Source organism: Oryza glaberrima, chromosome 5 (genome assembly GCF_000147395.1).
Source record: "Oryza glaberrima chromosome 5, OglaRS2, whole genome shotgun sequence".
Taxonomy (NCBI): domain Eukaryota; kingdom Viridiplantae; phylum Streptophyta; class Magnoliopsida; order Poales; family Poaceae; genus Oryza; species Oryza glaberrima.
The window spans coordinates 22,636,412-22,647,924 of NC_068330.1; the positions used below are offsets into that span (position 1 = coordinate 22,636,412).

At 46.8% G+C, this 11,513-nt stretch overlaps 2 protein-coding genes across 3 annotated transcripts; one reads left to right on the top strand and one right to left on the bottom strand.

The window, feature by feature from the left end:
- Window positions 1-4,787: 4,787 nt before the first annotated feature.
- On the top strand, window positions 4,788-8,391 carry LOC127773556 (serine/threonine/tyrosine-protein kinase HT1-like). Of its 2 annotated transcripts, none has more exons than XM_052299658.1 (4): window positions 4,788-5,154; window positions 5,277-6,623; window positions 7,199-7,654; window positions 7,876-7,966. In XM_052299658.1, exons 2-4 carry the CDS (start codon window positions 5,550-5,552, stop codon window positions 7,954-7,956), a joined length of 1,611 nt encoding a protein of 536 aa, XP_052155618.1. In that variant the 5' UTR covers window positions 4,788-5,154; window positions 5,277-5,549; the 3' UTR covers window positions 7,957-7,966. The 2 variants fall into 2 exon arrangements, with proteins under 2 accessions (XP_052155618.1, XP_052155616.1); XM_052299656.1 differs by lacking the exon at window positions 7,876-7,966 and adding an exon at window positions 7,980-8,391 and having other exon boundaries at window positions 4,793-5,154.
- A 601-nt stretch (window positions 8,392-8,992) lies between these two features.
- LOC127773557 (uncharacterized) lies at window positions 8,993-11,109 on the bottom strand. Its single transcript, XM_052299659.1, has 3 exons — window positions 10,804-11,109; window positions 10,364-10,613; window positions 8,993-9,734 (listed from the first exon to the last, which is right to left on the bottom strand). Exons 1-3 carry the CDS (start codon window positions 11,014-11,016, stop codon window positions 9,277-9,279), a joined length of 921 nt encoding a protein of 306 aa, XP_052155619.1. The 5' UTR covers window positions 11,017-11,109; the 3' UTR covers window positions 8,993-9,276.
- Window positions 11,110-11,513: the final 404 nt, after the last annotated feature.

The window sequence follows — 11,513 nt, forward strand, 5'->3', positions numbered from 1 at the left end:
TTGGTGTAATTCAGAGTCAACTTTGCATAGCATGGACTATATCACACCTATTCTAATGAGATCATATTAAATTGGTGCAATTCAGGGTCAACTGAACACAGCAAAGAATATACTACCAATCTCTGTTTTATTTCTATGGACTTGTTTGGACAGGGCGTGCCCGAAGAACTTTATGTACTAGCTATCAATTAATTTTAGTTTTCTCACACCATTTTCTCCACAGAAAATTGGCTGGCATTTACCATGTCAATTGTGCAACGATCTAGTATTAATATTCTCTCGAACAGGTCAAATCTTCCTTCGTGAAAAATGGAGGCAATTTGATGCAATATTCCTGTTGGGACAACAAATAGAAGACGTAAACTTTAGGTGCTTTGGCTTTCAAGGAGCGTAAGTTTCAACATCACTTTAAGCGTGTTTTAGATCGTAAGTCAATATTCAGAACAATGTCCACTGTATCAATCAAACATGCGAATGGCACATCTCAATCAGAAAACCAGTATGTTCTGACGATCTCCAAATATGGAGACTTCTACTACTGTTGTAAAATAGTTCTCTGGCATTTATCTGTCACTAATTTTCTGGTGAAAAAAACAAACCTTGCCTGATAGAAACTACAAGTTGCTCATCAACATGGTTCACAAAATCGACCAGTTTTGTTGAACGAAATTGATAGAAAACTTCCGCAAGTTTTATGCCCCAAAACTTTCAGATTTATGACCATCGGATCGTCTCAAAATTTATGCGTGAAGGAAAAAAGTGATAGAAAGAAATATTCACACGTGTCACGTGTAAGATCCCGATGCTAACCGACCAAACCGTAGTAGTTTTATATAAGTTATATTGTAGTTATGATATAGTTACAATGCAGTTACAATATAGCTACAATGTAATTATAATTCAGTTATACTATAACTATATATGAAGGTTTTTCATTCAAAATAATTGCGATAGATTTTAGATACTCCCTTTTGTGAAACCGCCAGTGAATGGTTTATGAAAATTTTCATATGGCGGTGACTAAATGTTGTTGGTTTTTACAGTTTTAGGTAAACCAGCGAGGAGAATCTTTTATCTCTAAAATAAAAAGGTAAACCCTGCTCATCGGTCTATGGCTGTGTTTAGATTCCAAAAAAATTTAGTCAAAAATATCATATCAAATATTTGTAAACATGCATAGAGCATTAAATGTGGATAAAAAAAACCAATTGCACAGTTTGCATGTAAATTGTGAGACGAATCTTTTAAATCTAATTACGCCATGATTTGACAATGTGGTGCTACAGTAAATATTTGTTAATGACAAATTAATTAGGCTTAATAAATTCATCTCACAGTTTACAGACGTAATCTGTAATTTGTTTTGTTATTAGTTTATGTTCATATATGTTAAAAAAATTTTGGCCAACGAACTATGAATCATATGTAGTACTCCTTGAACTAGTAGTTTACACAGAGGGCGCTTCCTGGTAAGTGCAAGGAAGGTGACAGACAACAGGTTCAGAGGTCCTAGCAATTAGCAGTTCACTGGCTGTCTTCTCTGTTCATCAGAATCTTTGATGATCTTATCCTGTTGCAAAGCTGTCCGGTCGCACTGAAAGTCCACAATGTCGGTTTAGGGGGGGCTTGGATTACGCGACCTTAAGAGCAGAATAATGCGGCCTGTGCGCCCTACTTTGGCGCAAATCATGGATCGAATCGGTTAAGCGCATAAACAAGAACGACTAATCGTTTGGTTTCTTGTGGAATTCGTGACATGTGTGTTTCATCGGTTGCTTCAGGTGAAGCTTCGTCTGATCCCTTTCAGGTCCACACGCGAGGTCGCGAGGCGCATCGTTGGAACAGTATTTTTTTGTTCCCTTCAAATCATGCACATGTTCTCCTCGCATTATTTAGGCTCTCTACTCATCACAATCACAATGCAGGAGTTCCACTGAAAGCTTTATTATACAGGAGTCACGGGTTCTTTTTAGGGTCTCTTGAATGGGCCCAAACTGAATTATTTAGCCATTTCCTGAGGGAAAAAGTTCACCTTGACTCCCTTAATTATCGCGGAATCTAATTCGTGACCCTCAACTATAAAACCGGATAAGACGACTCCCCGAACTATTGAAACCGGTGCAATTTGACTCCCTCAGCAGTTTTGAAGGGCGGTTTTGCTGATGTGGCGCTGACGTGTCGATGTTGACCTAGTCTTCGTCTCACGTGGTGCTTACGTGGCATTCGAATTAAAAAAATATATGTGGAACCCATCGGTCATTTACACACAAAATATATTGTGGGACCCACTAACATGTGGGGCCCACATGTCATCCTCTCTTATCTACCTTCTTCATCCTCCCCCTCTCTTTCTCTCTCTTTCTGTTCACAAGAGTGGGATGGCGGGCAGCAGCGGGCGGGAGCTGGCGGCGGGAGGGCGGACAGGCGAAGGCCGGAGCAGGGGCCAGATCGTCGACAGCGGCGGCGGACGGGGGCTGGAGCGGCGGTGGCCGGCGCCTCCTTCAACCCCATCCCGGCCAGAGTTCACCTAGCCCGGAGCGGAGTCCCCCTCGCCGCCTCTCTTTCTCTCCCCCCGTGAGTCGTCGATGTCCTCGCCCGTCCCTCCCCACGGCGCCGTTGCCGCCCCGCCTCATCGTGCTCTCCGCCGCCTTCCTCTGCCTTCTCCTCCACCTCTCCCTCCGCTCCTACCGCCCGCCCTTCCCCAGCGGCGGCCACCGCCTCCCCCGGGACCCCCGGGCGTCCCCGTCCTCGGCGCACTGCCGCTCGTCGGCCTGGCCTCGCACGCCAACCTGGCGTCGCTAGCGCGCAAGTACAGGCCCGTCATGTGTACCTCAAGATGGGCACCTGCGGCGTCGTGGTGGTGTCGTCCCCGTGCGCGGTGAGGGCGTTCCTGCCGGTGCGCTGCGACGAGGTTGGTCAGCTGCTGCACGGCATGGCGGAGGCGTCAGCCGTCGGCCGCCCCGTCGTCATCCCGCCGCCGCCGACCATTCCTGCCGACCACACAAACTGGGGAGAAAGAGATGAGGGAGAGAGAGGGAGGAGGAAGATCTGGCCCCTCCGCCGACCACTCCCTCGACCGCCGCCGCCCTAGTGTCGCTTGCCTGCCGCCGCCGCTTGTCCAGCTCTTGCCCCTGCAGACCGCAGAAAAGAAGAGAAAGAAAGAGAGGATGACATGTGGGCCCCATAATATATTTCTGTGTGTGAATGACAGACAGGTCCCAGATATATATTTTTTAATTTGAATGCCACTTAAACGCCACGTGACGAACACTATGTCAACATCGACATGCCAGTGCCACATCAGCAAAACCGCCCTCCAAAACCGCTGGAGGAGTCAAATTGCACCGGTTTCAATAATTCGGGGAGTCGTCTTATCCGGTTTTGCGGTTGAGGGTTACGAATTAGATTCCGCCGATAATTAAGGGAGTTCAAGTGGACTTTTTCCTTTCCTGAGAGGTTTGAGAAGTCAGTACTATGATTTTAGATGATAGCCTATTCGGTACTCCCTCCATACTCGTAAAGTCGTTTAGGACAGCGACACGGTCTCCAAAACACAACTTTGACTATTTCTATAAAAATATTTATTGAAAAGTGATATATGTATACTTTTATGAAAGTATTTTTCAAGACAAATCTATACATATAATTTTTACATTTTCAAACTCAACAACTTGAGAGTTATTCATGATTTATATTTTCAAGGTTTGACTTAAACATTGTCCTAAACGACTTTTATGAGTATGGAGTAGTATGAATTTGCACACCTATGCGAATTATGAGCCATAGAAACACGAGCAGCCAAACGAAAGGAGAGCCGAATAGTTGGTCCAAACCTCCCGAACGAGGCCCACAGGAAAACCAAGCATAAACAGCCCGGTTACGGCCCATATAACAAACCGGCATGCAGCCCACACCCACCGCTTGTACAATCGGTACAGGTACAAACGTACTCCTCCACGACCGCGTAACTCTCGTCGCCACACGCTCGCCGTCGCCGATTTGGCACGCGCGACACGGGGAGATTTGGCACACGCTGTGCGCCTGTGCGGTCTGTCGCGTCTCGTAGCGGTTGGGGCAGGGGCCGTTCGGTTTCGCGGTCAAGCGCGTGACGTGAGGTCGCCCAAGCCAAGCCAAGCCAATCCAATCCACGCCAATGAGACGCGACTCCACTTGCCGCGCCCGAGGCCCACGGCGACGCCGACGTAACAACCGGGAGGAGCCGAGGAGGAGGAGGAGGAGGCGTCGTCGCGGCAACATCCCATCCCATCCCCCACACCTCCCACACGCGGACACGCCAAACAACTCCGGTTTGGACTCGTCTGAAATCCCTTCGCAAAGGGTGTGTTAAAAATTTAATTAAAATTAAAACGATGTGATGAAAAAATTAAAAATTTATATATATAGAATAATTTTAATGTGATAAAAAAGTTAAAAGTTTGGAATCGGCCTCGCATATCGCCCCAACCCCAAGTCGTCGCCTCCTCAAATTATTGGCGAATATACAAAGCGGCAAGTGGTGTACTGACCGTACAATCCTACTACTCGTACGCCTCGGCTGTACTTTGATCCCACCACCACCACCACTGAGATGACGCGAGGTTCGCAGTTCCACGCATCCCACCATCACCACACCACGACGACGACGACGATGCCGCAGCGCGCGTGAGCGATCACAAAAACGCCTCCGTCTTCCGGCCTTTTTCCCGTGAGTGAGAGAGCTCGCGCGCGCGCGCGTGCGTTCGCCTACTACATTCTTTCCCCTCCAACCTTTTCGAGGTAGTATATTTTTCCTCGTCCTCCCCGTGCTCTTGATTCTCTGCCTCGGTTTGGTATTTTGGCCTTTTTGATCGGGAGGGCGGGGGGCCAATTTGATTTGCCGTTCATTTCGATTTGATTTGATCCGATCTGATCTGTAGAATAGACATCACATCAGGGGTATGGAGGTTGGCGTGAGCGAAGCTTTGAATCCCGGGTAGCCGCCGGAGAGATTGCGTCCTCTCGCCTTCCCTCCCTTTGATTCCTGCTCGCCCGCCGCTCGTCTTTCCGCTCTCGCCGAGACACGGTGTTCGGCGGCCGCGCTTGTTTGGTCGCTGCCTTTTTATGCCAAACCCATCCGCTTTGAGAGATTGGCCTGTCGTTTTCCTGTTGTTTGGTGTAAGATTCCGTCGCTCTTGAAAGCTCACGATGCGAAAAGAGGGGCGATTTTTTTATGTTTTTGATTTATGGTATTGAGGGTTTTTTTTTTTTTTTTTTGCTTGCTTTGTTGATGGATTCAGGAGGAGGAGGAGGCGGTGGCGATTGATGGAATCTGATCGAATGCCGCTTCAGGCTGGGTCAATCGAGCTGGCTGCAACGATCGGAGGTTTCCTATCCCCTCGTGAAGGTGTCAAATCAGTATCCTTGTGCCGGATGGTTTGGGGATAATTTTCGTAGTGAGTTCATAATAGCGTCTCATTTGGGATTCCTCTGGTTGATTCAGTTCCCTTTGCAAGTTTGCGGGTTTGTTCACGGATTTGGTTGGCTTGAGATCGATCTTCATTCATTGGGAGATGGATGATGATGACTACTCCTGGGTGCGGCGCACCAAGTTCTCGCACTCCATTGTTAAATCCAACTCTGGCAGGGAGCAGTTTGGTGCATTCCTTGATCCGTTTGACAGTTCCACTGCATGGAGGCAGAAAGGATTCAGTGGAGAGCTCATGATTCATGGACATAATTTACAGCCGAGGGCAAAAGGAGCAGTCTCAAAGTCACCTAGGCCTTCAATCCCGTTGGCGAAATCACCAGTTTCACAGGCAGAGCGGAAGCTGAAAGCTAAGTTTTCAGATGGTGAATTGAAACAACGGGGGAAAATTAGTGATGGCTCGTTGCGAGAAGCATCGAAAGAGAAGGATCGCAAGGTTGGGCATAAAGGAGAAGGCCTTAGCCTGGATATTTCTTGTCCAATTCTGGATCGGACAGTTCAGGATGACAGTTCAGACACGCTTGACTTCTCTTTCCACTCAGAAGAGCAAAGTTTAAGGTTGCTGAGAGTATGCTCGAGTCCAGCTCCTTTCTATTCGAAGGATACAACTACGTTTGGTGATTCCAAAATACATAGTACGTCTGTTAAGATTGTTGGAGAGGGATCGAAGCCGAGGAGGAGAGCGAAATCCCCAATGCCGACCCGTGTCATCTCTGAAGTTTTTAAGGAGGCCAAAGCTGCCACTAAGAGGTTCTCTAGCCCACAGCGGCAAAGGAAATCTAGTTCTCCACATTCACCACGTTCACCCGATGATAGTCCCCGGTTTGGCTTTCCTTCAATGAGAACACCGGGTAACTTGAAAGCTAGGAGGGCCTCATCCTGGCCAAGGAACTATGACAATGGAGTGGCCAAGGCTGTTGCATTGGATATACTTGAGAGATGGACAATTGACCGCTCACAGTTACTCATTGGTCAAAGATTTGCATCAGGGGCATATAGTCGTTTGTTCCATGGAATTTACAAGGAGCAGCCAGTTGCTGTCAAATTTATCAGGCAGCCTGATGAAGAAGAAGATGCAGAATTGGCTGCTAAACTTGAGAAGCAATTCACTGCTGAAGTAACCATTCTGGCTCGGCTCCATCATCGCAATGTCATTAAGGTAATTACACGAATTCCGATTTAAAATTTTGTCTGGTATTCTATTTCTTTCTTTGAAGAAGCGCATGCTACAGGGCTACAACATTGTGTAATCTCTGCTGCTCTATCTATTTATTCATAGAACTGTCCATAATTAGAATATAATTCATGTGATCCATAACATTTACACTTCTGTACCTTTCTTTTGGCAATATGACCCTTTTAACATATACACTCAATATTTTACCAGAGCCAAAGGACATATACGAGGAATATGTCTATTGTTATGCGATTGTGATTACTAAGTATATGAGAGGTATATGCTATCAATTTTAAATCAATTATCTACCTACTGCTTTAGCTTTCAGCTGAAGCAATGTTATCATATTTATCAAATGGCTCAAATACATGACATACTCTGGTGGAGACGCTCAATTTTATATGTAACCTTAGAATTATTCAGAATAAAAGAACCCAAAGCATTTTCATTGTGTTGTCTAGATTGCTCCTGCAGTTTATTAACCATGTTGATTCTTTAGGTCTCATGTAATATGCTACAAGAAAGACATTTTTTTAATCCTTTTTTTTTTTGTTTAGCTGATTGGGGCATGTAATGCTCCACCGGTCTTTTGTGTCATCACTGAGTTCCTGTGCGGGGGGTCTTTGAGAGCTTTTTTGCGCAAGCTCCAGCGCCAAAAGCTTCCTTTGGAGAAGATCATTTGCATTGCTTTGGATATTGCACATGGTTTGGAGTACATTCACTCGCAAAGAGTAATCCACCGTGATGTGAAACCTGAGAACATCTTGTTTGATGGAGAATGTTGTGCAAAGGTTGTTGATTTTGGAGTGGCTTGTGAAGAAGTATACTGCAATTCATTGGAAGATGACCCAGGTACTTACAGATGGATGGCACCAGAGATGTATAAGCGCAAACCATATGGTCGGAAGGTTGACGTCTACAGTTTTGGCCTCGTATTGTGGGAATTGTTTAGTGGCTCGATCCCTTATGAAGAGATGACTCCATTGCAGGCAGCTTTTGCAGTTGTTAATAAGGTATTTTCTTTTCTAGTTCCTCAATCCTCATGTCCAGGACTTAGCAATTTGCTCCGTTCAAACTTAGAAGCAGTTCTCCTTATGAAACAACCACTTTACACACAGCAATTCTTATATTGATAGCCATGTTTTGGTAATGCATATTTTTCGTTACTTCCCTTATGCTGGCAAACTGTTTTGAGTTTCCCTTTTTTCAGACAAGACATATATCCCCATTTCAGAACTTAAGACCAGTTATTCCTCCGAGCTGTCTTCTCTTATGCGCGCAAACTGTTTTTGAGTTTCCTTTTTTCTTTTCATGACAAGACATATGTCCCCATTTCAGAACTTAAGACCACTTGTTCCTTCAAGCTGTCCGGCGCAACTTCGACTTTTGATCGAGCAATGTTGGTCTTGTCAACCAGAGAAGAGACCTGAGTTTTCCCAAGTAGTTCAGATCCTCAAAAATCTCAAGGAGGCCCTGGATAGAGATGGAACGCTTGACAAGATCCCAAGCACCAACTGCCAGGAACCTCCTGATCAGAACAAGAAGAGACTGTCCAATTGGATCCAAAGACTCTCGTACAGTCAGGCCGATTTCTCCGGACCTCCACCGCCAAAGTTATTGTAATTATATGCATTCCTCTCTTCCATAAATATCATAGCATCTGCTAGATGTCTCTGTAAATCATAAGGTTCTTCTTGGTGTATAAACTCCGCACATTTTTTTAGTGGACAGTTCATTCTTGTTTGGCTTAGTAATTTTGCCTGCAACCAACGAATGGAGTCATAGTTCCCGGCGGGTGGGGATGAATCATTTTGTGCATTGAGGTAGCAATCTTGTAGCATCTGGTTGAACGCTATTTATTGCTCATGCTTTTTTAGGCCGAGGGGCTAATATTGACGTGTTATTCATCCAAAGACTTGCATACACGTGTAAATGGTCCAAAGACTAATATTCATGCATTTTTCCCAAAGTTACAACTAACGAAATTTTGGACCAAGGGCTAATGTTTATGTGTTTTGGGCCAACTGCCAACTGCTAAATGTTTTCACCAATGTATGTATGTAACTCATGAAATTCTCTCTCAAAAAAAATATATCGTGAAATTTTGAGCCAAAAGCTATTACTCATACATCTTGTCCTTGGATCCTTGGATTAGTATCCTATGCAGCCTTTGTCACGTGACATATGGGCCTAATGATTCCTGGGCTCACATGTCAGTAACAAAGGCACCGTACATTTGATTGCAGAGGATCTTGATCCCTTATCTCTAAGGTCTAATCCTCTTTGCTAAGAAAACAATAAGATTTCTTGTGCTCAATGTTAATACTCATAAAGTTTCCACAAAAGAATAATACTTGGAAATGGCCTTTCCTCTTTTATTAGCTCCACAGGGAAAATATGCATTGCCTTTCCTCTTTTTTCCCTATTAAATTTCTTCAATATAAAATATTTACCAAAATGGCCAAGCTATATATCCTCATCATTACATAATCCTCAGAATTTCAGAGCCTAGCTGCTCCGTGCCTTGTTCTTCAGAAGTCAAAACAAGGTCAAAACCACGCGTGCACATACCCAAAAAAAAAAAAAATTCAAAATCAAAACAATCTTCTCAATTTCTCACCCATCGATCGCTAGCTCACACGACCTCCACGGCGGTCCGGCCGCCGAAGTCGAGCGTGAGCATGGACGCCCTGAACTTGGGCTGCATCTGCCTGTTCGTCATCCCCGGCGACGGCGGCGACGACGGCGACCCGACCGCCACCGCGTCGCCGGCGCCGCCGGCGTTGCCGGGCGGCGCGACCCGCTCCGGCGTGGCGAGCCACTTGGCCTCCATGTACCGCTGCTTCCTCCAGGGCGCCATGTGCATGCCGCTCTCCCGCGCGCACTGCTTCGCCGCGGCACACATGACGCGCACCACGCCGCGCAGCCGATCGGCGCGCCCAACGAACGCCTCCGGCAGCGACGCCACCAGCGCCCTGTACCCCGCGCCGCCGCGCGCCATCTCGAACTCGCCGCGGAAGCTGGGCTCGACCACCACCCGCACCGCCTTGCCGCTCCTGGTCGGCGCCACCACGTCCACGTAGCTGTGCTCCCCTGTGTTACATGCGTACACACAGATCACACCAAAATACCGATAAAATGTGTGCAATAATTAGTACTACTTTTTTTTTGCAATATATTTGTATATTTTATTTACATACTGTTTGGAAGGTGTGAAATGCCATGATATATCCATCAATTTCATGACATGGACGTGAATAGTAGAGGTCCATCTATCAGTTTGGGGTTCACATCAAGTCTGTCTTTGCAAACGTGGAGAGAAATTGACATCTGACATTTCTTTTAAAAAAAATTCTTCTCATACTGATTCTGCTTGGAAGCATCTCATGTGGTTGGTGACCATGTGAGGATGCGAGTTTGCACTCACACCGTTACAAATCATGGACATAAATTCTTGTTACAGCTAAGTGGTCCTACTGGGAGTTTGGTAATATGCTTCTCTTCTGAACTGAGATGGTACTTAAAATGGATCTGGCCATCCAGTGAACCAAACATAAAAGCATAAATCGACCATGCCACATGCAAAACCTTGTTTTGTTCCCTAACTGAAAAGTGCAACAAGAACCAGTCTGGACCAAAAAACTGTCCGTTAATTTGCCGAATTTAGCCTTTTTCGTGTTTGTCTGAACACATGATCATTTTCTCATGCACTGGGTTATTACCTGAAGGAATTTCCGGCGATCGCGGCCATTTGGACCTGCAGATCGCGCTGTTGTACCCGGCGTCGCGCAGCCGCTCGGCGAGAAACCGGAGCGTGCAGCTCCGGCAGCCTCCGCCGCCTGCCGCCGCCGCCGCCGCGCCGCGGCTCGCGCAGGAGCAGGCGCCCGCCGCCGCCGCGCGCATCTGCCTCATGGCCTCCTCCGCGTCCGCTTGGATCCTGCTCTCCGCCGAGCTCATCTTGGCCAGCGCTTCCTACACGTCCGCATGCAAACAACCCCCACGCATTGTCAACGGCGAGATATGCATGATCCATCCAAGAACACGCGAATCATTGGCTTTGACAACGAAACGATACAGTGTTCTTGCCACCAGATAATTAAACACAAGATCAAATGATGAAACAAAAAACAAAAAAAGAAGAAGTTGTTTTCGAAGAACTTACGTAGAGTTGCGACTGCTGCTCCTTCCAGAACGCCCTGCACTTGGCGGCGCCGCCGGACCCCTCGTCGTCGCTGCCGTCGTCGTCGTCGCCGGCGGCGGCGGCGCAGTCTCCCGGCGGCGAGCTCTGGAGCTCGGCCTCCTCGTAGAACCCGAGCACCATGTTGGACAGGCTCATCTCGTTGCCGGCCGCGACGACGGCCTCCTCCACAACCATTTTTTTTTTCTCCGCTAAAAAAAAATTCGTGGCGCGCGGCTCTCGTGCTTCGTTTCTTCGTCGATCGCCACGAGAAATCTCGGTGCTCCGTGGCTGCCGTTAACTCAAACCTGGTATATATATGAGGGGATCTGTGGGACGTGGCGAGCCGGCACTGGTGGTACGGCGGCAGGTGTGGGGCCCACGTGGGAGTGGATGAGGCGACTGACATGGAGGGAGGGGCCCGGTTGGCTGGAAATTCTGTAATTGAACAGCACGGATCCACGTCGGGTGATAGCCTCAGATCCTCTGCGTCTTGGGAGAGTATTATCTTCTCGGCCTGCAAAGATTTGTGAAGATCAGAGTGTGTTTAAGGATGCGTTATTTTGCATTGTCACAGCATACACGAGGCAAGTATTTATTTATATATGTTCTACTCCCGCAGCCCTATTGTTTAGCTTATTCGTACGATATATTTGTAAATGAAAAATAATTTATCAATAAAACATTTATATATG

Coding starts and splice junctions, on each gene's coding strand:
- LOC127773556 (XM_052299656.1), top strand. CDS start 5,550: ATGGATGATGATGACTACTCCTGGGTGCGGCGCACCAAGTTCTCGCAC. Junction 6,624..7,198: donor ATCATCGCAATGTCATTAAG/GTAATTACACGA, acceptor TTTTTTGTTTAG/CTGATTGGGGCATGTAATGC. Junction 7,655..7,979: donor CTTTTGCAGTTGTTAATAAG/GTATTTTCTTTT, acceptor TCCCCATTTCAG/AACTTAAGACCACTTGTTCC.
- LOC127773557 (XM_052299659.1), bottom strand. CDS start 11,016: ATGGTTGTGGAGGAGGCCGTCGTCGCGGCCGGCAACGAGATGAGCCTG. Junction 10,614..10,803: donor AGCAGCAGTCGCAACTCTAC/GTAAGTTCTTCG, acceptor GCGGACGTGTAG/GAAGCGCTGGCCAAGATGAG. Junction 9,735..10,363: donor ATCGCCGGAAATTCCTTCAG/GTAATAACCCAG, acceptor CATGTAACACAG/GGGAGCACAGCTACGTGGAC.